The sequence below is a fragment of the Echinops telfairi genome, unplaced genomic scaffold (assembly GCF_000313985.2).
Source record: "Echinops telfairi isolate 266 unplaced genomic scaffold, ASM31398v2 ScPeMD7_7424;HRSCAF=8462, whole genome shotgun sequence".
NCBI classification, from domain to species: domain Eukaryota; kingdom Metazoa; phylum Chordata; class Mammalia; order Afrosoricida; family Tenrecidae; genus Echinops; species Echinops telfairi.
Window position 1 is genome coordinate 57,064,330 of NW_022111324.1, and position 26,887 is coordinate 57,091,216.

At 44.2% G+C, this 26,887-nt stretch overlaps 1 protein-coding gene and 1 pseudogene across 1 annotated transcript in view; one reads left to right on the plus strand and one right to left on the minus strand.

Moving 5' to 3' along the window:
• The window catches only part of HHAT (hedgehog acyltransferase), a 417,968-nt gene that overhangs the window by 207,524 nt on the left and 183,557 nt on the right, over positions 1–26,887 (plus strand). Inside the window, exon 9 of the mRNA XM_004700138.2 lies at positions 8,290–8,325. Within this exon, the coding sequence (XP_004700195.1) occupies positions 8,290–8,325 (36 nt within the window). The remainder of the gene's footprint in view (positions 1–8,289; positions 8,326–26,887) is intronic.
• On the minus strand, positions 18,572–19,509 carry LOC105978338 (annotated as a pseudogene).

A 26,887-nucleotide genomic window follows, 5' to 3' on the forward strand; every position in this document is an offset into this window, starting at 1 on the left:
TTAAAGGCTTGAAGATAAACAAGTAGCCATCTAGCTGAGAAGCAACAAGCCCACATGGAAGAAGCACACCAGCCTGTGTGATCATGAGGTGTTGATGGGATCAGGTATCAGGCATCTAAGACCCAGAATAAAACCATACTTAATGTGAATGAGGTGGGGCATGGAGTGGAGACCCAATGCCCATTGTAGATAATTGGACATCCCCTCACAGAGTGATCACAGGGAAGAGATGAGCCAGTCAGGGTGCAGTATAGCACTGATGAAACACACAACTTTCCTGTAGCTCTTTGGTGCTTCCATCACCCCACTCTCATGACCTCAATTCTATCTTACAAGTCAGATTAGGCCAGAGCATGCACACTGCTACAGATAAGAGCCCACAACACAGGGAATCCAGGATAGATAAACCCCTCAAGGCCAACAAGGAGAGTAGAGATACTAGGAGGATTAGAGGAGGGTGGGGGGAAGAAGGGGGATTGATCACAAGGATCAAACTATAACCCCCTCCCAGGGGGACAAATAATGGAAAAGCAGGTGATGGGCTGTGGAGGACAATGTAAGATATGGGAAAAAAATCTATAACTTATCAAGGGTTTGTCAGGGAAGGATGGGTGGGGGAGGGAGGGGGAAGAAATGGGGAGCTGATATCAGGGGCTTAAGTGGGAAGAGAATGCTTTGAAAATGATGGCAGCATGTGCAAATGTATTTGACACATTGGAGGAATGTATGGACTGTGATAATAGGAGCCCCCAATAAAGGTATTAACAATTTTTTGGGACATATCCTCTCCACTCTTCTCCCACCTGATAGCTTTATTTCATACTCTTATTAAAATTTTTATCTATACCAGATCTATAGTTGGGCCAATATCTTAACCCATCTTCACATTCTTCCTACTTGTTACATTGAAAGAATTTTCCCTTCTTCTCTGCTTAGTTCTCCCATTTGTGACCTAGATCATATGCTCTCTGACTCTCTTGCCCCTGCTGGTGATATCCAATAACCTACAGTCATGCTCCAGAACCTCCCATGCTAAACAAAGCCACAAACAAAACCAATTTCTTTTGCTGCATCCTTTAGCTCCCACTCTTCTCCTTCCTCTTCAGAACCAACCTGGTCACAATATCTATTCCCAACGTCGCTTTTTTCTCCTTATTCACGCTTCAGTTGACTCTTCTTTGACTTCCATGTTTTACCATTCAATGAATTTGCATTTGCTCAAGTTGGTATTGACTTCCACATTGGCAAATCTAGTGACCATTCTTCTTCATTTTATATGACCCCTCAGTGTTTGGCACAGTTGACCAGTCTCTTCTTTGAGAGTCTCTTCTCTCAGTTTTGGCCATGTGCATGTTCCTGTCACGAGTGCACATCCTTCTCTGCTCTATTGTATCTGTATTTGAGTTTCTCAAGGCTTGGGACTGGGTTTTTTATCCTGCCATGATTCATACCCTAAAGGATATGCAAAAATTAACACAAAATGGATTACACCCTTAGATATAAAAACGAAAGCTATGCAACTTTTAGAAGAAAACAGAATATCTTCATGGCCTTGGGTTAGGCAAAATTTTCTTAGATATAACACCAGAGCATGTTTTATAATATTAATAAATGGATTGGTTGAATTTCTCATACATTTGAAACTTATGCTACAAAAGACACGATTAGAAAAATGCAGATTTGAGAGAGAATATTTACAAATCACATATTTGATAAGGGGCTTGTTTCTAGAATATACTCAAGGGTAGGAACTTATTGTTCCCTATAAATAGACTGTGACTCCTATATGGATGTACAGGTGAGAATTGAGGCACACCTGACCATTGGAAGGTGTGTTAGTTACATAATTTCATGTCAACTTGAAGGTATTAAGAGTGAAGGGGTGGAGTTTAGTCTGTCAATCAGGTCACAGCTTGATTGGAGGGCAGTTGAGATACATGGCTCACTGGAGGTTGGCCCCTCGACTCTCTCTGCCTTTACCTTCCTGCTGCAAAGTCACTCAGCCACAGCCACACTGAGGCCTGGAGAGCCGTGGAGATCCTGCCACTGCCACTAGATCCACAAGACTGTGCACACAGTGACCTGTGACCTTCCTGCACTTTGCATCATGGCATGTGATTTATGAGGGATTTATGTACTGGTATCAGAATTATGGACTAATAGCAGACTTAGGGACATGATCTGAACTGGCCTGGGATGTTTTCTTAATATACAATTACTCTTTGATATAAAACTCTTTCTTATACTTACACCAGTGTCGCTGGATTTGTTTCTATAGTCCACCCGCCTTAAGACTGAAGAATCACAAGAATGCAAGGAAATGGAATACTGCAGACAATACCTATCAAATTTAGAGAGGGAGATGGAAATGGCACGCTGTTGATTTTGGCTCTTTGCACAGAGCAGTTGTCTAGGAGACTTGGACTCTTAGCCTCAGGGCCTCTACTAATTCCGTTTCACATTATTTCATCATCCTGAGCCATCATTTTTCTAATCTGTCAAGAGGTTTGAGTGGATAAACTTTCAGATCTTCTCAGCTTTCTGAAATTAAGTTTGCCAGTCCAGCTAGAACTAATCAGGGCCTCTTGAATCTAAGGAGAAACTCCATTCTCCTTGTAATTTGAATGATTTTCACCCTTAACCCTGTACAAACTTTCCACTCAGAAATGTGAGTTAAACTTTGGCAGAACCCTGCCAGGATAGAGGGAAATGATCAGGGCTGTAGGCAGGATAGGGTAAAGTTCCCAAACAAAATTATCTTAGAATACAACCCTTGCTGCCCTTGGACAATGAGCAGGTGCATTGTTGTGATGGGGGGAAAAAAGCCTTGGTGCAACTTCCTAGCTTTTTCCTCGTCAATGAAGTGTTCAGGTTCTTAAAACTTCTTAATAACCAGCCCCTGTGATTACCTTCTGTCTATCAAGAAAATCCCTTAGGCATAAAAACCAAACAGCCCCCCAAAACCTATCTCCCTCAGAACAGACTTCTCTGCCTTAAATTTAATGGGCTCAGCAGATCCCTTCCGAAGCCACGGTTTTGATAAGACCTTGCACTCTGGGTAGTATTGGTAAATCCAAAACTCATCCTTGGTTGTGATCATTTCACAAAATTGTCTTAATTAAAAGACTTGCTTAACAACTGATGGAAAAGTCTTTGAGCTAGGTGATCGTAGCAGACTGCTTCTGACATCTATCATGCCAAAAGCAGACTGAGGCCAAGATGCTCACTTGAATTTGCAAATGCCCAACCATGTGTGATCCCAACTTCAGGCGCTGTCATATCAATGATAACCTTAGGGTTTTCTTCTTGTTCTTTCACGATCAGTTGCAGGTCAGACCATTGCGTTTTCATTGACTAATTTTTGGTCAGCACATTTCCCGGCCTTTCTAATCCATCTTAGTCGGAAATTAATATAGCACGGTAGCCACACATAAACCTCCAATAACAAACAGGTGGCAACCATGCACAAGATGTGTTTGCGGGGAATCAAGTTGTGTCTCCCCTGTAGAAGGCGAGACTTCCACCATGGAACCATCAATGTTTCATTAAAGGTTGGGTACTTTTATAAAGCTCCAAACTCACTTTTCATTGGAAATATCTCAGTGTATGCTCTAAGAAGGAATAAATTCCTAGTTATTAGCTAAATATGGCATGATGCATTTATTTTGGCTTTCAGGGGTTGTACTTTTTTTATTAAATGTGATTTTAAATTTGCTCCATTTTTAAACACTCAGCAGGCCGTGTGCTAAAACTTAGTGTTCAGTAGAGAGATCACATGAAACAAATAGGTGGAGGAGGAAATAGAAAAGTGATAACGGACTCCCGCATCATTCTCCAGGCCCATGGTCTGGTCTAAAGAGAACGATGGTGTTGATGAGCAATGAATTTTATAAAACTTGTTTTAAGAAGTCATTAGCCACGATTCACGTGTATTTCAGTGGGTGACCCATTATGCAGGCTGAAAGGAAGTCAGTTCCACAACCATCTTCACCCTTCTATTCGGTCACCGAGCATCACTCACGGTTTCATAAGAACTCGCAGACCTGGTTTGGTTTCTTTTTTTTTAAAGTTCAATTTGCAAGACTTTAATTTGTACTCCAGGTGCATGCACAATATGAGATGTTCTGTGGATTCTTCATTGTTTTTTAACATTGCATAATATTACATTGTGTGTATGTACATAGTTTCATACCAAGTCATGGGGAGCTCTTGGCGCTGTTATGCAGGGTGTCCCTTTCTTATTTGCCCAACTTCTCTTCCTTCATGAGCCCTCAGCGAGCTTTCTTTCAAACTTGCCACAAATCCACATCTGAATTCAGCTCTGCCCCTCATTTCTGCTATTATCATCCTGGGCAAAGCCTCAACCATAGCTCACCTGGACCGTGATGTCTTCTTATCTAAACGTCTTGCTTTGTTTCTTACCATGCATTTTCCTCAGGGCACCCAGAGTAATCTTTTTTTTTTTTAAAAAAATCAATTCTTTTGGGGGGGCTCTTACAAATCTTATAACAATCTGTCATTCATTAGTATTAAGCACACTTGTACATATGTTGCCATCAAATTTTCCCAATTTCTTTCGACTTGAGCCCTTGGTATCAGCTCCTCTTTTTTCCCCTCTCCCTCCCCCACACTCCCACCCTTATGAATCCTTGATCAATGACATATTATTGTTATTCCATGCCTTAGACTGTCCTTTGTCTCCCTTCACCCACATTCTGCTATTCCTGCCCCTGGTGGGGGAGGCTATATACCCAACCTTGTGATGGGTTCCCACTTTCCCTCCTGCCCTCACCATCCCCCTACTCTCATGATATTGCTACTCCCACTCCTATTCCTGAGGGTTTTACCTGTCCTGAGTTCCTTGTGTTGAGACCTTTTAGCTGTACCAATGTGTGTACTCCAGTCTAGCCAGATTTATAAGGTAGAACTGGGTCATGGTACTGGGGGGAAGAAGCAGTCAGGAACTAGAGGAATGATGTGTTTCGTCAGTGCTATACTGTATCCTGAGACATCCCCCCACAGAGGGGTTACAAGGAAGGATGGATTTAACCAGATTCATCTTTTTAATGCATAAACCTATGAAGCACTTAACTCCACCCACCAAAACAAAAAACTGTTGAGAACCCTTATTGGTTTCCTTTCAGAATAAAATGGAATCCAAAGGACTTGTCATTCACCACCTTTTGAGATCTGGTTCCTGTTCTCTCCTACCTCAGCTTGCCCCAATTCCCCATCTCCCCCCTCCCTTACGCCACCCCTACCACTACCACCAGTCTTGCTCCAGCCTTGTTGGTCGTCTTTCTGCTCCTCTATCCAATCATATTTCTTTCCACCGTGGGCTTTCTCACAGACGTCCTGCTTTTTGGACTACATTTCCTCTGGCCTTTGCACAGCTGGCCTTTCTGACTATTCTGCGCTCAACCCCAACGTCACCGAGTTTCAGTGAAACTTTCACCGCGTACTCAGGGTGGACGGTCACCTTCTTCTATCACTTTGTCTGCGTTCTCTCCAGTGACCATATTAATTACCTGCTTAGGTACTGTCTACCCCTTCCAAGTATAATGTGAGCTCCCAGAGAGGGAGGCTCCCTTTAGAGCAGTGCATGAGCACTGAGGCATTAACAAACTGCAGCAAGTATTGATCAAGGACATCTGTAACTTTTCCGATCACATTTTCTGCCAAAAATTCCTCTTTTGACCTTCTCTGTTTCACTTCAGTTTCTAAGTGATTGCTGACTCAAGCTTACCTGCTTAAACCCCCCCACTTGCCCCATCCTGAATCCCCTCTAGCCATTACCAAGTGGGTGAGGAGGAGAAACTGTCTGGAACTCATTACTTGGCACAGCTCTGCACTTCTGCATATTTAGGCTTTAGTAGAGAGGTAAGCTTACACTTGTGTGTCCTGGCATGTCACACAAAAATGCTGATCGGGAACAGTGCAGGCCGGGTGAAGCCTTCTCAGGCTGTAGTCGCATTCCACTCACCTGCTCTGTAGGGTAAATTCTTGAGTCATTGCTCATTATCTGAAGGGACAGAATGAACTCAGTAGGCCTCTCTGGCAGTTTGGATGCAATGACCATACTCTAGATGTCAGGGACAGTGATTCCTCTTGATGGATAGCAGAGGAATAGTTCTGGAGCAGAGCTCTGGACCAGTTTATTCGGATTCAGTGCCCTGCTGAAAAAGTGCATTTCCAGCCCAGATATGGTGCATGACATGCTGTTCTTTCACAAGAATCCCCTAGGGATTTGTGTAGATTCTGAATCAGTAAGGGCTTCAAAAAGTTCATGGAAGATTTTTGTTATCTTTCAATTCCACTTTTTCCCCCCATGCGTTTTTTTTGAAGCCCCAGCATGTATCTGGGGTAGAAATTTCTGAACAAGGATTTAAACTGGAATGAACTGGTTCAAAGCCTTCTTCGGGAGATGTAGCATTTTCATACAGCGGTATCCAGGGAGAGAAGGACACTGATTTGCTGGATGAGAAGCCCCAAGCAAATGATAGGCGGGTCAGGGAGAATAGGCATGCTAACTAGGGAGATGAAGGCAGACATTTACTTGACGTTTGACTATATGGATCATAACCAACTAGGAATAATATTAAGAATACTGGGAATTCTGGAACACTTAATTGTGCTCAGGTAGAATCTAAGTGGTTCAACCAGAATAAAGGGATACTGCATTGCTGAGAAGAATGAAAGGGTTGTATTCTCTCAACATACTTGTTCCATCTCTATGCTGAGCAAAAATCCTAGAAGCTGGACTCTAATGGAGAGGAATGTGGCATCAGGATTTGAGGAATTCTTATTAACAACCTTTTGATATGCAGATGACATACCTTTGCTTGCTGAAAGCCAAGAGGACTTAACACAGATAAATAAAGCATTGCAGCCTTTAATATGGATTACGACTCAAGGTAAAGAAAACAAAAGTCCTCACAACTGGACCAATGGATGGCATCATGGAAAACAGAGAAAAGAACGAAGTTGTCAAGGATTTTTTTTTTTGGGTGCTTGGATCCACAAAATCAATGCTGATGGAAGCAGAAGTCAAGAAATCAAACACTGTAATGCATTGGGTAAATCAATTGCATGAGACCTCTTTAAAATGCTAAAGAGCAAGTTTGTCACTTTGAGGACTGAAGTGCACCTGATCTAAGTCATGGTAGTTTTAATTGCCTCATATGCATACCTCATATGAAAGCTGGACAGTAAACAGAGAATGCAAAAGGAGAATTGATGCATTTAAATGATGGTGTTATTGAAGCATATTGATGTCACCATGGCCTCCCAGAGAAACAAATCAATTTGTCTTGGAGGAAGGACAGCTGGAATGCAAGGAAGGCAAGACAGCCGCATCCTTTAGACCTATGATCAGGAGGGACCACCCTCTAGAGAAGCACACGTGCTTGGTAAATGAGAGGGTTGGGGGGCGGGGGGGAAGGAAGACGTTCAATGAGATGGACTGATGTTGGCTACCACACTGGCTCAAACATTTAACAACAATTGTGAGAATGGCACGAGTGGATGGTATTTCATTCTGTTGTACATAGAGTTACTGTTAGTTTTCAGTTTAGAACCACAACAACAATAATCTTTTTTGGGTGGTGTTTCAGGAAGGCTGTGAGTTAAAGTGTCTGCCACTGTCCAGAACTTTCCTATGCCTGTTCTGAGTCTTAAGCATCGGTCTTTCTCACCAATACTGAAGGCCTACATTGCTCTTCTCACTTGGCCGCATGGGCAGACTCAGGAATGGGACCAGGTTGCTCTCTCAAGTGAAAGGCCCCAGATCCTAAATCTTGATGGCCAGAGCCAACATCTCTCATCCTTACTTTTCTTTTTAACCAGTATATATTTTTGTGCTTCTAAAATATTTGATTAATCTTCAAGTATATGAGCCTTGGAGGTGACATAAAAGGATTCACCTATTAGAAAAATAAATGTGCCTGGGAAATCCATTTAACCCTTATTCCTGGAGAGAGCTGAGACACTTGTTGCTGTAGACCAGTGGCTCTGCTGGGAATCACCTGGAGGGCTGGTCAAAGCTAATTGTGGGGCCTCACCCCTAGCCTTTCTGATTCAGTGGGTTTGAAGTGGGACCTGATCATTTGCATTTCGAAGTTGGCAGGCAGTGTGCTGCTACTGCTAATTCTGGGACCATATTTTGAGAACCACTGTCAGAGTAATCCATTTATACACCATGCTCTGAATGAAAATTATATATTGTACTTCAAGTGGGCCATTGCTTTAAACAGCTTTTATTGATATGCTTGCTTATGTCTCCTTGAACAGGTATTTTGATGTTGGACTGCATAATTTCCTAATTCGGTAAGCCAGAAATTTTTATTGTATATGCCGTTGAATAGCATGTCTACTGCAGGAGGGTGAAGTGGAAAATAAAATTCTTGATGGATAATGGCAATGTGTACTTGTCAAGAAAATAGCCCTCTCACAATCACACATGAGATTATCCCTTTTTTAATCATGAACATTTTGGTTTAATGGGATTTAAATGTAAAGATAGTTGTCCAAGAGCTTAGGAAAATTCAGTTACAGCTACTAGCCTGCTGGAATTGAAAAATGAAGGGTGCCAGCTTATTTCCAGACACGAAGCACAGCCTTCACTAATTTTCTCTGTTCTGGCCTTATTGGGACGAAACCCGGTGTGCTGGTTGTTTTGTAGCCATGGCGATACCCTCTTGATCATCATGCAAAGAGATCATCATGGCAGTTTATGCCCTAGTCCGTCGGTGATCTGATCAGATTTGGCTGGTGAGACATAATAATTTCGAATAGGTCTTAAATCAAACAGATACATGAGAAATATATTAGAATGTTGGTATGCATATGCATATTTTCCTGCTATCAACTTTGCTGTATTACATCGGAAATTTTTCTACATTGAGAATATATAACAGTAACAGCGGTTTAAAAAAAAAGATCATTAACATGGCCTGACAGAAATGAATCAGGGAAATGATAATGATTGCCAAAGACTACAAGCTAAAGATGACAAGAAAGCTAAACTTCAGATAGTGTAGTGATACATTTTCTGCAAATAAGTGACTTTAAATGCGCAATGCTCTGACTTAATTATCTAATATCTAACACAAGCTAGAGCCTTTTAAGTCTGGCAGTACAAAGAACCTGCCAAATCAAGCATGGATTTGGAGAGGTGTATGGTGGCTCTGTTTCCCATAGTTCATGTCCGTCTTCCCACTATTAAGATGCTCTCTGAGGAGAAATATAGATCATCGTCATCACCTTTCTCCTAAACCGGCAGCATTTCCTCTACGCAGGACTGCAGATGGAGGTGATTTTCCCAGAGAGACCATGTGTACTTTGTCTTCTTCTCCAGGGCCTTATCCATGGCTGGACATTAAAAAGCTTCTGGGCTCACCCCAGAGATGTTGGAATCGGAATTGCCCTGAACTTCTCGGATATGTTCACAGTGGGAACCACTACCCTTGGGTGGACACACGGGTAAATCCATTTTAGCTTCAACTCACTCACTGCCGGCGAGTTGCTGCTGACTCACGGTGACCCTACAGGACAGAGTGAAATTGTCCCTGTGGGTGTCCGGCTGTAACTCTTTACAGGAGTAGAAAGCCTCATCTTTCACTCACGGAGAGGCCGGAGGTTTCAAACTGCCTGCTCTGTGAGTCGCAGCTCAATGAGGAACCACTAAGCCACCAGGGCCCCTGCATTTTAGAAGGAGGGGCAAAATACCAGACGTCATAGGAGACTCAGGCATAGGGATTTCGTGTATAAACTGATTAGAAAAGGTTGTGTATCTGAGGGACGGGCTTGGGTGGTTTTGCATGAAAATTATTGGTATTTTTGTGCTACTTCCATGGCATTGGTCACATAATTCCTTGCGGTGAATGAAAATTTTGTACTTTTCTTATTTCTGATACTTATTTCTGATATTTCTTGAGGGTAGGTATCATGTCTTAATCATATTTCTGTGATGCTAATTATAGAATCGTATTTCCATGATTAAGCCCAGAGACTTGTATGGAATCAACATTTGTGGTAGATGCAGATGGATGAGTCAATGAGTGAAACGGTGCCAAAAGGACAGGAAAGGTGAAGATTGAGAAGAATCTAGTCAATTGTTTATTCAAAAAGTAATTAATAAGCTTACTGAACACCACACCATTTACTTGGTTATAATTGGGAATGTCACTGTTAGCAAAAGTGGACATGATCCTAGATCTTGTTTAACTTAGAGTCCATTGGGAAGGAGAGAAATTATTTGAATCATAAATATACCTGTAAAATGGAAAGTAAGATACATGTTTCTTCTTTCTTTTTAAAAAATCATTTCATTGAGGGCGCCTACAACTCTTATCACAATCCACACATAAGTCCATTGTGTCAAGCACATTGATACATACTTCTGAAGGAGAGGGACCAAATGCTAGAAGAATATTTTGTACCTGGTTCATTCGGGAAACTTCCACTTTAAACCAAAGAGTAACAGGAAATGAGTTACTACATTGCCTGACACAACTTGGAAACTGGGGAAAATATAGAAGCCATGATTTTCACTCGTTGAACACTAGGTAACAAAGCACAGAGATCCATGAGAAAAGGAGAATGAATGATGATTCCCAATTTGCTCCCTACACAGAATTTTGGACTGCTGCACAGGGAGGAGTGGGGGTGGCACGCAGGTAGCACTGTGTGGTCTCCTTGAGTTCAGGAGAAAGTTAGGAGGGGGTAGTGTCCACAGAGTAGAACATCGCTGAGAAGACATCTCTCAGGAAGAGATATCTGGGGATTTGCAGGAAATCCCCTTTGAATCTTCAACTGAGTACTGATCAGAACATGCATCTGGTGAAATTACCTGAAGCTGGGGAAAGGCTCACCTGAAAGCAGGAATGAGAATAGCCCTCGGAGTTCACCCAGGACTGGAATAGTTGGTGTTTGTCTCAGACAGAACGAGGACAGATCAAGAGTATTCAGAAGAGGATTGACTGAGCATTGGGAACATTAACCCCTGTCTAAAAACTGCCCTGGTTCCACCTAACAAAACTCAAAGTCAATGAGGAAAGAACCTTCTGTTGTAAAGCAATGCAATTGTGTTCGAGGGGAAGGCAATATACAATGAGCAGGAGCTTAGGAAAAACTGATGGAAGAAGAGGAAGATACTAAGAGTTTTGCACGAGTTAAACACAAAAGAAGCAAATACTGTTCTGTACAAAATCCTGGTAGAGTAGAGATCTATGAGTAGATGCTTGGACAGGCATACCGGCTTTACGAGTGGAAGAGTGAGAGTGGGAGTGTATCCCTGAATATATATATAGGCTTGGCAGAGGATGTTTGTGTGTGTTTACTTTTGCTGCAAATATCCATGAATGTGGTGGAGTACGCACAGGAAGACAATTCCTTAGACATAACCAAACACCTTGAGGGAATGGGTTACTAGTGAGCAACTATCTAAGGTATAACTATTCATTTTCTGTACAGAAGAAAGAAGAATGACAAAAATTGAAGGACACATGGAATTACACATGTAGTGCAATGGACTAATGGATCACATTAACATCAATCTCTACAATCCTGAGACCAGAAGAACTAGATGGTACCTGCCTACCACTACCAGTTACTGTAAAAAGATTAACATTATAGGGCTGTGCTAGGCTCGGTTGACTTGAGAAACGAATTCATTGACACTCATATATGAGTAAGAGAGAGCTTTATATCTAAGAGTAATTGTATATTGAGAATACAGCCCAGCCCAGTCCAGATCAAGTCCATTAATCCAATATTAGCCCACATGTCCAATATTAGTCCATACATTCTTCTTTAGACTTAATGCAGCACATGCAATGATGCTGAATGCAGGAAGATCAAAGGCTGCTGGGTGAAAAGTCTTATGAATCCAGTGGTGGTAGAAGCATCTCAGTGTTGCTGCAGGTCTCCACATGGCTCCTCTCTCTCTCTCTCTCTCTGAGTGTGTCTCCTCAACAGCAAGGCAAAGCAGAGAGAGACTGTGACCCGCCTGCCCACCACCAGAGAGAAAGGAAGTTCCCAGAATTCTCATGAGAAGGCCATGCCCACAAGGAGGCATCATCAGGTTGTGACCTGATTGATAGGCTAGACTCCATCCCTATACTTGTTTACCAAGTTGACATGAAATTATGTAATTACACAAGGGCCCTAGATGGAGTGGGACAAAAATGTAGAACAGAACTCAAAATTATAAAATAGACCAAGTTTATTGATCCGATAGAGAGTGTTGGGGCCCCCCACCCCTCGCCCCAAGCGGTGGCCCTTACCTTTCAGTCTAGAACTGAACATACCTTCATGTTAGATAATCATTTAAGATCAAAATGGCGGCATCTACCCAAGACAAAGTTCAGAGGGTTAGGATAGGAGGAGGAAACAATCTTCCTGAAGGCAAGTCTTATTATCTTGGGATAAGTTATGGTACATTAAGGGATTGTAAGAGATGTGTTGAATCAGAATGCATATGACTTGCTGAATGTAAAACTATGATCTGCTCTGTAAACCTTAACCTACTTCACAGTAAAAAGTAAACAAAAAATATTTAAGGGAATACAAAAATCTTTAGCAACAAATAAGGTAAAATATTCAGTATCGAAAAATTCAATTAAAAAAATATCACCATGTGCTCACCTTCCTGACACAATCTCTGAAGACAAAATGGATGCATAAAGAAATGTGGTGAAGAAAGTTGATGGTGCCCGGCTATCTAAAGATATAGCATCTGGGGTCTTAAAGGCTTGAAGATAATCAAGTGGCCATCTAGCTGAGAAGCAACGAAGCCCACATGGAAGAAGCACACCAGCCTGTGTGATCTTGAGATGTCCATGGGATCAGGTGTCAGTCATCTAAGACCCAGAACAAAATCATACCCAATGTGACTTGGGGAGGGGGGCATGGAGTGGAGACCCCATGCCCATCTGTAGACAGTTGGACATCCCCTCACAGAGGAGTCACAGGGAAGAGGTGAGCCAGTCAGGGTGCAGTATAACACCGATGAAACACACAACTTTCCTCTAGTTCTTTGGTGCTTCCTTCCCCCCACTATCATGACCTCAATTCTACTTTACAAATCAGATTAGACCAGAACATGCACACTGCTACAGATAGTAGCCCATAACACAGGGCATCCAGGATAGATAAACCCCCCAGGGCCAACAATGAGAGTAGACATACCAGGAGGATTAGGGGAGAGTGAGGGGAGAAGGAGGAATTGATCACAAGGATCAACCTAGAACCCCCTCCCAGTGGGACGAACAATGGAAAATGGGTGGGGGTGACAGAGGTTGAGGTAAGATATGAAAATAATCTATAACATCAAGGGTTCGTGAGGGAGGGTGTGCGGGGGAGAGAAGGGGAAGAAATGGGGAGCTGATATCAGGGGCTCAGGTGGGAAGAGAATGCTTTGAAAATGATGATGGCAGCATATGTGCAAATGTGCTTGACGCACTGGATGAATGTATGGATTGAGATAAGAGATGTAAGTGCCCTCAATAAAATTATTATTTTTTAAATCGCCATGCTTGCAAATAAACAAAATTATTTAAATTTAGCAATGGGAACTGACCCAGAAATGATAAATAATAAATTAGCAGGGAAGAACTTGAAAATATTTATAATAGTATTCCATGTGTTCTAGAGATAGATAAAAGATTGAGAAAATTATATAGGTACATGCAAGATAGAAAAAAGAACTAATCAAGCATCTAGAATAAAATTACTAATATAAATAATGACAGTACACTTGATGGGATTGTCACCTTGAACACATAGGAATAGAAGCCATACAAAATGAAATACAGAGAAAGTGGGAAAGACAGAGAAAGACCAAAAACTGGGGGGCGGGGGGGAATCAGTCTATTGTGGGACAGCCCCAAGTGGCCAGTATTATAGTCTCATTAGAGTTTTTCAAGGCTAGGGAAGAAGAGAGAAAGAAAAATAAAAAAGAAAGAAAGGCTGATAATTTTCCACCTGTGATTAAAAGAATAATACCACCGGCCCAAGAAGCTCAACTAACTCCAACTCCCAAATACTCTAAAGAAAATCACATGCTATTTAATTTGTTGGGAAGGGGTGATATAGAGGGATTCCCCAAAGCAGCCAGAGGACAGAAGACACAGTGGAGAGAGAGGACCACAAATCAGACTGACAAAAGACCAATGATGGAGTTAGTGGAACAACTTTTTAAAGTATGGAAAATAAAACAAAAACTATCAACCTAGAATTCTGTACCCAGAAAATAAATGAAATAAAGATATTTGCAGACATACAAGCTAAAAGAATTTACAGCCAGCAGGCCTATACTTCAAACAATGTTAAAGGAAGTAATTCAACCGGAATGAAAGTAACAGGTGGCATTCTGGATCTACATAGAGGAGTGGAAGAGCATTGGAAATAGTAAATGTGTGGGCAAATAGGAAAATATTGTTATTTTAAAATGTCTTTAAATGACATGACTGTTTAAAGCTAAAACAATGTTGGGCTGCCCTTTGGCTGATACCTTGCGGGGCTGTTTTCATCTATCTGACTGGCATCCTGTTTGGGCGCCCGGGCATTCTGACGCTTGTGGCTCGGCGCTGGTGGTTCCAGGGCCCTAAGGCAACCGCTGGCCTCCTAGTGGGGCTCAGACAGCACCACCACCCCCAGTCCCCAATCGGTCCAGAAGGGCAGTGAGAACCGGGAAAACCTTCCCCTCAGCAGCCCGACTGAGAACTCAGGTTCCAGGCACCTTTGTGGCCCCGTACCTGCGTCCCCTGGCTCAGATGGGGGGCTTCTTCACACAGCCCGCCCCCTGCCGCTGGAGCATGCGGGCGCATTTGAGTTGCAGCGCTGGCCTCCGGCCTTGCGTGGAGAGCCAGCTGTCCCGTGGGCCCACAGTCATTGTGTGGGCTGTTTGGGCCCTGAGAGCCTTTGGGCCACTGTCCGTTAAGCCTCCGGGCATTTTCTTGCACTTGCTTCCACAGGTTCTTGGGTAGCCTCGGGGACCTCAGTAGATCTATGTGCTGGGGCACGGGGTCTCCTAGGACGCTGGTTGTAAGAGAGCTGGTGAACCGAGAGGTTTTCTTGGGCTGTGTGTACCTGTGCCTGGGGTCCACCACGGTCCTTGCCCCACGGGTCCCTGGAGAATTGGCCTTTCCCAAGCGTGTTGCGATCCACAGTGCTGGGCTAAGCAATTCCCAGGGTTTCTAGCAGAGTAGCCAGACCTGGTGAATAGTGAGAGAGAAAAAAAAAAGCGTAACAAATGTTAAAGTTGTGTAGCTCATAAAAATCCAGTATATAGAAGTAAAATATATGACAGTATTAGTGCTAAAATTGAAAGGTAAAAGTATATACTTTTAATGAGTTTATATTAATTATGGTATAACATTCACTTAAAGTAGACTAGTAAATTAAAGGTGTCTATTATAGCCTCAAAACAACCACTTTAAAAAGACATATGCAGTTAGCATTCCAACAAAGATGATATGGTAGGTTTAAAATTAAACATTGTATCAATCCCATGGTTATAAATGGCCATGGTCACCTTCACATTAAAAGATATTTCAAGAAAATAAAAACTCAGACCCATCAATATCTACTAATAGCATCCGTTTCAAAAATTTGAGTACATTTTTAGCAAATTACAACCTACAAGATATGTCACAGCTAAGTAGATTTATCTTAGGAATGCAGGTGCGCTTACACATTTGGAACTCAATCAAACTTGCCATATAAAGAGACTAAAATGTAAAGAATCATAGAATTTGTCTCAGTCATTATAGAAATGACATTGGTCAAAACCCAACCTCCCTTTCTGATTAAGTACTCAGCACACTAGAAAGAGGTGGTAAGATCCTCAACCTGATGGAGGCTGTTAGGCAAACCCGTTAGCTAATGCTGCACATCATGATGAAAGACAATGTCTTCTCTTCAAGATGAGGAAGTGAACAGGGACATCTCGTCTCACCATTTCGGTTCGACCTCGTATTAAGATGTGAATTCTCCCCCCAGTTTCAATAGACTCAACTTGAACATGAATGTGCATAGCATCTTCCGAATGGGAAATACCTCAATTGTCACACAACCAAAGTCTCCACTGACAGACTTATTTTAGATTATGCACAGAAGCACAAAAGACTAGAAAAACACCAACAACTATGAGCAGAAACAAAGCTGGAGTATTTATAAGACCAGATTTCCAGACTGATCATCAAGTTACAGTAACCATGTAGTAATGGGGGAGATAGAGACAAGTAGGTCAAGGGGACATTATTCTTTAATGTTGTGTAGTTTTCCCTTGTGTATATCATCTTGTTTATTCACCTCAGCTTGTTTATCCATTCATCCACCGATGGGCACTTAGATGGTTTCTATCTGTTTTGCTATTGGAATAATGCTGTGATGACCATATCATGCCTCGTATTTCTGTAGGATAGATATAGTGACACTGATAGGATCACTGTATCAGATGGAAGCTCTATTTCTAACCTTTAGAGGAAGCCCCTTTCTATTTTCCATTGTAGTTGTAGTATTTGGCAGCGAATGAGTTCTAATGTCTCTACACCCTCGCATTTACTGTTTTCTTTTTCAATCATTGCTATTATGATCACGAGGAGATGCTAGCTCATTGTCTCATAGGATCCCTGTGAGCTGGAGTTGACTCCAGGGCAGTAGGTAGTGGCTAATCATCTCGAGCCTCCCTTCGCTGGCTGCTTGCATGTCTTCTGTGATGAACGGTCTGTTCATGTCCTTTGCCTAACCAGAGGGATTTTCTATGTTGCCAACAGGAGGTCTAAAGTGCCCTCCTCAGTGTCAGAGAAAGCATTTGAGTAGCGAGAAGCAGATTATGGTTGAGAGGGGAGTGTGGACCTGACAGCAGTGAGTGGTCCTTAGTAGCCCCCCAGAGAGCAGCTACATTCTCCTGTAAACATATCACTAGGGAATACCTTAGAGGGTTCATAGAATTCGAGGGCTGATGCTTAAGGGATCCTTTTGACTGTGATGGCCAAGAGAAAAATCTATTTCCCTTCATACAGGAGGGACCATGAAAGAAACAGACACAGGTCTGTCCCAACAAGCTCTGAATGGGAATGCTGGTTTGCCAGGACTCAGCCTGCTTAAAATTAATCAACTGCCTCTTTTCCAGAGGTGGAAGCCATGTGCTTTTCTCTGGAATGAGTTAACTTTGCAAACAGGCGAGAGCCTTGTCGGCGATCTCAGTTTAGTGAACAGCAAGAACAGGGCATCTTCCATTTCAGCTGTTGAAGTGTTCCCTGAGCCGGAGTAGGAAGGAGCTGTCACTGTTAATGAAATATGAGTGATTTGGGGCTAGGCTTTTATGAGGATGGTGCGAAAACTCAGGACGCCCAATCCTTCTGCCTCTTACAGAAACCAGAAGCAGACATTTAGGAAGCAGTCATCGCAGTTCACCTGAGAATAGCTTCTGAAGACTAGTGGCTAGAGTTCTTCATAGGGTGCTAAAGAAGAGAAAAAAGAAACCAACCTGGGAAAATTGATTCTAGAATAAAATTGCTAAGAGGGTGGCTTGTTTATGTTTACTTTTTGTTCTTGTCTGTCTGCCTAGCTTTGGCCAACAAGTAAAAACGATGTATACTCTTTGGCTTCCTTTTTGCTGGTTGAGCCGTTTTAAAATTCTTACTCAGAATTGTAGTTGCCCCACCCCCTTTGCAGCAGTGTCTGTCCTTCCGCCTCCAAGGTTCGCGGGTTGGGAAATGGTTTAAGTGTTGCAGGGCGCCATTGGGACGTACGTAGCAGAAAACATTGGCCATTTCAACTACTTTTGCATGTACAATTTGGGGGTCTTAATCCCATTCACCATGCATGCTGCCAACATGCCACTGTCTAGCTCCCAACCTTCCCCGCCAGGAGCAGAGTCTCAGCACCAGCCTTGCACAGACATGCAGCTTCTGAGACCCTTGTCTTGCCCACTCCCAAATTCACTCTCCCCAGGTGGGCAGGGAGGGCTCTCTACCTAGCCCAGCACCTGTCTTGTTTGTTAACTTGGGTAGGAAGCTGTCTCTTTCCCAACCGGAATGGTTTATGTGTGGTCTTTTCATAAAATAACCTTTCTCATGTGAAAGAAGTTCCCTTCTAACTTTAATGAGCTGCAAGGGTATTAGATTTTGTCAAATGCCCTTCTATATCCATTGAGAGAATCACAGGTTCTGTTCCACGGTGTGTTGCACTGGCTGGTTTTCTTACCTTGACCTATACTTGCCTTTCTGGGAGAAATCACCATGGTTTTGTTCAAGGGTCAAAGCATACCCTCTTCCACTTTTTTTTTCTTTGAAAGGTTAAATTCATCAGTTTGACTTTTGCAAGTTTTGCCATGGCTCTTAGGCATATTCATCTGAACATCAGACAAATATTCCCCCCTTTTTTTCTGTATATCATCTGATATTTTAGTCTTTAATTAATTTCAAAGTAGGGCCTCATTTTTTTTGTTTTTCTCTAAATATCAACATGAAGTTTCTTACCTAACCCTGTACATATTCCATGGATCATGAGGGGATTTTTCAGTACCAATACTCATTTTTTTAAGCCCTTAAAAGAGTGTTTATTAAAGATCTTTACAGAGCAACATCCACATGCCAGATCCAGTTGCCAAGGAGACGTTGTTAGCAGTGGGGACTGGCTGAGGCAGGGCTGGTGTCTCTGGCTTCCCACCCTTCTACTCTGAGATGGGAGTGCTGGGTAGGATCTCAGCCTTGGGGTCCATGTGCCCACGTGGTCAGACAGGGCCTTCTTAGGGCCAGTTTTACCACGTGGGCCCCAGGGCAGCATGATCTTCACTGTGATGCCCAGAACACCCAGCCCGAGCAGCATGTGGTGCACAGCCATGCCAACGTCGTAGTTACAACGGCATCTCCTCTGTGGATCATCACAGGAATTTCGTGGATTTAGCCCTGTGTCCTCGGAGCTTCGTGGACACCCCGATCTTGCAGCCCTGGCCCCACTCTCTCTCCGTGGTCACCCGCAGCAGGCCTCTGCACAGCGAGCCCTCTGGGCGGTGTGTAGCGCACAGACTGTCTGGGCCATGGTGCATAGACCTCTTGGGGCCACCTTGGCCACCTTTTCTGCATAAAGCTGAACAACTACCCACAAGGAAGCCACATCTCTTTCGAACGACCCCACTTAACTCTTGGATCCCACGACCCTTCTCGCCAAGAACATTTTGTGCCCTGGCGGCAGGGATAATGGTTTCTGTTCTGGTCGGTGGAACTGGAAGTCTGACTCCAGGGTAGCCATCTTCAGCCAGCTCCTGAGCGAGGAGCTCATTGAGTTCAGCTTTGACGATGCCATCAGCGACTACCTTCCTCTTCCTGGAAGTTTGCGCTGCATCTTGCACCACACCCACCGAAAGGAAACCGCCAGGACTCTTTGTCTTAAGGACACGGTGGTCTGGATAGGTGTGAAGGTAGCAGAAATGCCAAGATCATGCCAAGATTAGTCCATTGATACTTCTTCCTAAAAATCCTAAACCAGACTCACTGGCATCCAGTCGATGCTGACTCATAGTCACCCTATAGGACAGAGTACCCCTGAGGATCTCTGAGACAGTGACTCAGTACGAGAAAAACAAAACTCTGTATAAGAGAAGAAAGCCTCATCTTTCTCCCGTAGAGCGGCTGGTGGTTTCAAACTACTTCGCCACCAGGGCTCAGTAGCGACCCCATAAGGCTAGGTAAATATAAAAAGGCATGGAGCCTGAAGTTCTTTTGAGATCCCTGGAGTTAATATGATCCTTAGAAGATAAATTCCTTTTATCTCATGGATGTGCTTATAGATCAGCATTCACTACATTACAGATGTGAACCTGTACAAAATGGACATTTATATCCAACCACCCGAGAGAGAAGGTAGAACAAGATGGGTGTTTCCTGCTGGTCGTTTGTTTTGTTCTTCTGTAGGCTGGTCTGAGGAGTCTCCTGGTTCTAGAGTATCTGTGAATTTGCAGATGGTATTGGAGTTTGACGGGTTGATGGTTCACCAGATTCTGCAAATGAGCACAACTGCTATTACTGGCTTGGGACTTTTACTGGGTGTCACCCTGCACCTCACACATTCTTAAGACTATGTCAAAGAAAGACCAGAAGGATTGGATGGATAAAGAAGAGAAATATGAAAGATGGAGATTTAATTTTTATTAGTTCACATTATAGTTTTATTAAAAAATATTCCTGGATTCCACAAAACCCACCATCCCATTTCCTGCAGTTAATTTTTGATGGAGAAGTCTGCCCACCACTGTTTGGGGTTTGTCTTGGATATGAGATGTCTGAAATGCTCAAAAGGGCCATTCTTGTTTTTTAAGAAGGCAGGTGGGCAAATTGCAGGCATCATTTGCGTGAAAGGACTCAGGCCAAGAAGAAGGAGTTTGGGGCCGCACCTCTTTTTCTCCTGTCCTGAAAGGACAGGAAATACCTCTTTAGGCGCAGGCTGCTTCGAAACAGGAGGTAAGGAGAGTGTGGGTGTGTGTTCTGGGAGTCAGAACAAGAGGCTAACAGGAAGCTATTTAGAGTCTGTGTTCCCTCTGGCAGCTTAGAAACAGCTAGAGCACATGCGTGGCCCCCTGAGAAAGAAATATAAAAGCCCTTATGAATATATTTAGAAATCATCACACACACAGGCTATAAATCAGAGGCAATATGAAATACCTGTTTTCTTGCCGCAGATTGGAATTGAATTTACTTTTAAAAATCTAACCAAGGACTGGTTGTCTAGGTAAATACTTTGAAATAGTGGTGTTAAAAGTGAATGAACCAGACTGTTAATTAGGGTGTTAATGAGGATGAAATGGAAGACAGACATTCACAAGAGAGAGATGATGAGAGTGGGTGAAAGGTAACCTATTGGGGTTTTTTGATCCATAGTTTAAACTGTCAAATACAAAGGTGATCATCTGCAATGTAAACTCCCGCCTAATCTATAACAAACAATAAAAAGTTTGTTTTTTAAAACAAGAATGAGCTTGTTTAAAAGCTGCTCCCAACTGTGTTTAGCCTAAAGCGACCTTTCCCAAAGTGGCCAATACTGCCCCACTGTGGGCACTGGAGTGAACTCAGGAGACTGCCAAAGCAGATGCCTACACTTTATCCTGGATTGTGGGCTCTATATAGAACAAAGGGTTAGAATTGCCCGAGGGGAATTGAGCTTTTTTTTAAAAAAAAAAAACCCTGAAAAGGAGGTGGTAGGCCAAATATGTTTGGGAGCCTGTGGTCTAAAGCCTGTGCCTTGTGGCCTAAGAAGGCCACTCATTTTCTCTTAAGGGAGCCCTGGTGGCGTAGTAGGTTATGTTTGAGCTGCCAACCAAAAGGTCAGCACCCAGCTGCTGCAGGGGTGAAAGATGAGGCTGTCTCTTCCTGTAAAGATGTATTGCCTTGGAAACCTTGGGGACAGCTCTTCTCTGTCCTAGAGGGTTGCTGTGCGTCTCAATGAACTCCATCACAGTGACAGGTTGGTTGGTGGACAAAAACTGCTAGGCTGCTAACCAGATGGTAGGTGGTTCAAACTCACCAACTGCTTCTGGAGAGAAACGTAAGGCAACCTGCTTTTGTCTTGCCTCCAGAACTGCAATGGTGCAGGTCCCCTCTGTCCTGTTATGAGGTGGAATTGACTCAGTCATGGTGAGTCTTTTCTTAGTGACAATCAGGTGAGATAGGGCCCCTGGGGGATCACTACATTTTTTTCATCCCTGCCCGCCACACTCTCATCTCCTTTGAAGCAACTTCCCCATCGTAGTATTCCTTTAAAATCTTCCTTTAATTTCACTTGTGGCAACAGAAAACCAGAAGCTAATGATCTGTGTGCTGTTCCTGTTGAAGTGTTGTTTTAAATAAAAAGTGAGGAACTGGGGAATGAAGAAAGTCAGATACCAGAACAAGCCCCACCGAGACAGCTAATGAAAATGCAGGCAGGGTGCTAAGGAGAAGGAGTGAGCCTCCATAGGGCTAACTGTGACTGCTTCCTTGCCATCCGCATACCCACTTCATTTCCACATCACGGTGAGTCTGTCTCCCTAACATCTTCCTCTCGTAGTCTCCGGAGGAAGAGCATGACCTTTGTCAACTGGGACTCTTACCTCACAGAGCTCCTGTGAGAGTGAGGAAGACACCCTACCCGAGCTCCTCAGTTCTGTGCCTGCAAGGCTAGCTCCCCCGTTCCCAGGAGCCAAGGAGCAGTACAAGTCCTGGTTCTCCTACCCGTGCGATCTTAGGTAACCATGGCTGTTTATTTTTAAGTTAGAAGTCATCATTCCTGACCCAAGGGGATCGTTGTGAGGTTCCAACGAGCTACCATTTGTGAAAATCATTCTGTAAAGAGCAGCACTCTGTACCACTGCTGCTCATCACTCAGGTTGTCACGGCCTCTGCCGTGTTTCCTTGGAGCGATGGCAGTCCCTTCTCTACATAGATCCAGAGTTGCCTCTTCTGGGTCATTCAACATGGCATCTTGAGTGTTTTTATGTTACCAAATACGCTCTAAAATAGCAAGTCATAAGAACACAGAGTCCACCTTAGATGACACCTCTTCCACAAACTTACTAATACTTCCCTTTGATCGCTGTGCCTCCCTTAAGCTCTATTCCAGGAGCACAAGATATAGTAGGTTTGGGAGGAACCTGGGCATTAATAGAATTGCCAGTCAGCCCAGGTGACTGACTCTTAAGCTGGGGAAGTTTGAGAAGCATGGTTTTCAATAGGGTTCTTTTTGTGTGTTGTATGGGCTGAGACAGTGGGTTCTGATTCATTTGAGTATTTCACCATGGTGCACCCACAGTGTCCAATGAAAGCAAACCCCAAACCTGCCAAGCCAATTCAGATTCATGGAGTTCTCAGGTGTTTCAGGGTACCCCGATCCGTGGGGTTTTCTGTGCCACAATCTCCATGGAAGCAGATTATCAGGCCTTTTTTTTCTTGGTATCATGGACTGGGTGCGGGCCACCAACCTTTAGGTGAATAGCCAAGCAGAAACCATCTGTGCCACCCAGGGCTCCTCGTCAAATGCCTTTAAGAAGACTTGAACGATTACATTTTCATTTAAAAACGTGTGAAAGAACTGAGTAACTGGCAGCTTTTCCTTTAAATCTTCTATTTATGCAGGGAATTAAGCAGCCTAAGCACTGTTCTCGGAGCTAGAATGACCGTAGCAAACAAGATAGCTCATCTGTTCCCCTCCTCTCAGGTAGCTTGCATTCCGGCGGGTGGAGAGGGAGAGTAGGTGAAAATAGAGGAAACCAGCACTGTAGTCCCTGCGGTGTGCTGGAGGGTTTGTGGTGCGTGCACTGAACTAGACTGGGCGGGCAGCAAGGGCCTCTCCGAGGCAGCAGCAGCAGCACGGCACTGAAAGATGAGCAAGGAGGATGCAGCCAGGGAAGATCTGGGGCTGACCATTCTGGGCCGAGGGGATGGCAAATGCCAAGGCCCTAACGCAGCAAGGAAGCCTGGGGGTGGGAAGGCAGGGCAGCAAGGAGCCCAGGAGGAGTCCACAGGAACAGGCAGGCATGACCAGAGAGGACTGGGGATTGGATTATTTTTGAAATGCAGCGAGCACCCTTGCGGGGCTCTCCGAGAGGAGTGGTAAGGACCTGGTTCATAGCTTTCAGAAGTTACTTCGGCCTTGAGCTTCATGTTCTTTTGAAGACCTATTGACATGGGATCAGGAGCCCTGGTGGCATAGTGGGTGACCCATTGGGCTGCTAATCGCAGGGGTTCATCAGTGTGAAACCGCCACCACCACCTTGAGAAAAAGCAGAGGCTGTAACTCGGAATTGGCTCTATAGCAACGAATGATCTGTACGGGATGAAATTGACAACAGCAACTGGAAAGGTCAGATAGGAGCTTTAGAGGTCAGTGGGTTGATGATATTGGGGAAGAACAGTTGAGAAAAGGATGGTAGGAGGGGAGACGCCACTTGAAGCCCCTGCATTGTGTAATGGAGACATTGTTGAATCAGTGTATACTCTGCTGTGTACATTCTTGAGAACAACAAAGAAAATATTTTAAAAATGGGGGAAAAGTCACCCTGATAGATGTGGCCGAGGACTGACTTTGCTCCTCTGCCACAGGCTGAGCTCCACGATCCAGGCCTGTCCTTGATCTTCAGGGAAGCTTTGTGCTGTGAAAGCGACTCTGAATTGGATTAGCAATAACCGGAATTAGCATAACATTTAATTTCCTCCTGATTATGTTGGCTCCAAACAAAAGAAACTCACTTCAGGGGAGTCCGGTGCTACTCACAGTGACCCTGTAGGACAGAGTAGAACTGAGCCTGGGGCTTCTGAGGCTGCCAGTCTTGGAGCAGACTGCCTCATCTTTTCCCCACAGAGCAGCTGATGGCTGCCAAGGGCTGACTTTATGGTTAGGAGTCTGTGGTAGTTACATAATCTGGTGTCAATTTGAGGATTGAGTGTGGGGGTGGAGTCCAGCCTGTCAATCAGGATATAGCCAATGAGGCCTCTGTGTGGGCATGACCTTCTCCTGAGGATTCTGGGAACTACTGTATTTCCTCCTGGGAGGCGGGAGACACACACTTCTCTCTCTGCTCACTCCCTCGGAGACATTGCAGCTGACAAGACACATGGAACTATGCTAGTGCCCTGAGCCAGACAAGCCACGGAGAGACCCCTGCCAGTGCTGAGATGCTTACAATGCCACTGGATCCACAAGACTTCCCACCCACTGGCCTATGATCTTCCTGCATTCAGAATCATTGGACTTTATAGATTGTACCGGACATATGGGCTAATATCGGGCTTAAGGACTAGCTATGAACTGGGCTGGGGTGTTTTCTCAGTATTCAACTGCTCTTGTATATTAAGCTTTTATACATTTATGCGTGTTTATGAATTTGTTCCTCTAGTCTACCGAGACTAACACAGAGCTCAACACTTAATCCACTCTGCCACCCGGGCTCCGATGTTTGCTTAGTGCATTGTCAAAGATGTGTTTATTCATCTGAGCATTGATGTGTAGTCAGTCAAATGGCAGTGGTGCAGCAGGAAGTTCCTTCTAGGGAGAGCAGGGGTCAGCCTTGGGGTCTTCCCTTGGGATGGAAGTTTGTTACAGTGACAAGAAACCATCTCGGCTTGTGACCTCCTTGGTAGCCTGGGCTCCAGCTCTTTCATCGGCCTACCTTTCTCTCTGGGCCATTCATCAGTAGGGTCTCTGAAGGCCCAGCTTTTACCCCTCCGTGCTCCGGTCTTAGTGCCTACTTCTATTCCAAGATAGCCACCCCTAGGACACAGAGACTTTCTAAAGCCGTCACTTTGGTGCCCCCTCTTGGTCAAGCTGGACAGAGTTCCACCTGACTCACCCACCTAAGCGGCTGGATACTAAGTTGGTGTATTCTTCCCTTTCTTGTCAAGGGCTGACTTCCTCCATCACAGCCTCTGTCCAAGACAGCATTTCTCAACCCTTAGATTCCTCAAAGGCTTAAGTGATTTGTCCTCCTTTTCTCGCCTCTGTAGAATTTCCTTTGGGATTGTGGCTCACATTTTATTCATTTCCATGGCTTAGAGGGCTTCTCTGAAGCACCTCTCACTTTGATCCTACTGCTACCATCTTTGTGGAAAAACCTTTGAGCATGGTTCCTGTCCATGCTGGGCCCTGTATGAGTTTGTTAATTTTAAAATTTGAGTTCAAAACAAAACTAAGCATAAAAGAAACCCTTTGTGTTGGAGGGCTGAAATGCATAATTCAGGGCCTGCCATTCTTATGTCTAACCCATTGACAGATAATGCTATGAATAAACGTCCCTTTTAACCATCAACCGAAAGAGCCCCTGGTGACTTACTCTGGATGTGTGCAGTGTGGAGACGCAGTGTTAAATGTAAACTGCTCTGAGCCAGCGGATGCTGCTGGGTCAGTCATCCAGGTTATCAGATACATGGTCGAAACCAAAACAAATGAGTCATTTACTCGACAGGACATTTGTCAAGTGGGTTTTGTCTTATGTCTTCTTTTTAATTCTCTTCCAAATGCCCGAGGGCCTTTCTGTCTTAGGGGCTCGCTGCACCACGTGGGAGCCACCAGCTCATTTCCTTCCTTGTAGCAAGGGGCTCAGGTCCTCTCCCTGCCTCTGTGATTTAGGTTCTGATGACAAGGACATGTGGGTGGTACTGGGGTCTGGAGTCTGTTCTGATGCGTGTAGCAGCAGGGACAGCCAGCTTTGAGAGGCAGGGTTCCAGAGGGGAGCCGTGCTTGTTCTTGGGCACCATAGAATTGGTACCTACTCATATCTTCCCCCAAGCCACAGTAGAACTGCCCCACGGTGGTGTCTTGGCAATCAGATTTATGAAAGCAGAGTGCTATGTCTTGGGTAGAGCAGCAGCTGAGGGCTTAACTATTACAGTGCCGGCTCCTCCCCAGCGGAGCAGTAGCAATGTGATGTGTCAGCGGTTATTTACTGTGTAGCACCAAAGCCTCTGAGCCTGCTTCTGTGCCCTGCTGGAGATTACGCAAACCTCTGGACCTTCTTTCGTAAAGCTCTTGTGTGCTAACAAACACAAGTGGATTCTGTTATTTGCAACTTAGAAAAATGGGCCCTATAGCTGTCTGGGCTGTCAAGTTCAGCAGGAAGAGTGCACGCTCCTGAGTTGGCTTTGCCCATGAATGGCATTGAGCAGCCTGGGAGGTGGAAAGGACGTTGGGCCAGAAGCTGAAGAGCAAGGCTCTGGTCTGCCCCTCCCTTGCTCCCTCCTTCATGCCACATTAACTTTGTGCAAGGCATGTCTGTTTGGGTCTTGTTTTCTTATTTGTGAAATGGTGTCTTATGCCAAGTAAACTCTGAAAGCGCCTCACCCTTTTCTGGTTGGCAAGCCTTGTGTTTCTAATCTCAGAGACAACACGATTCCTGTTACCTACCTCCTACCAC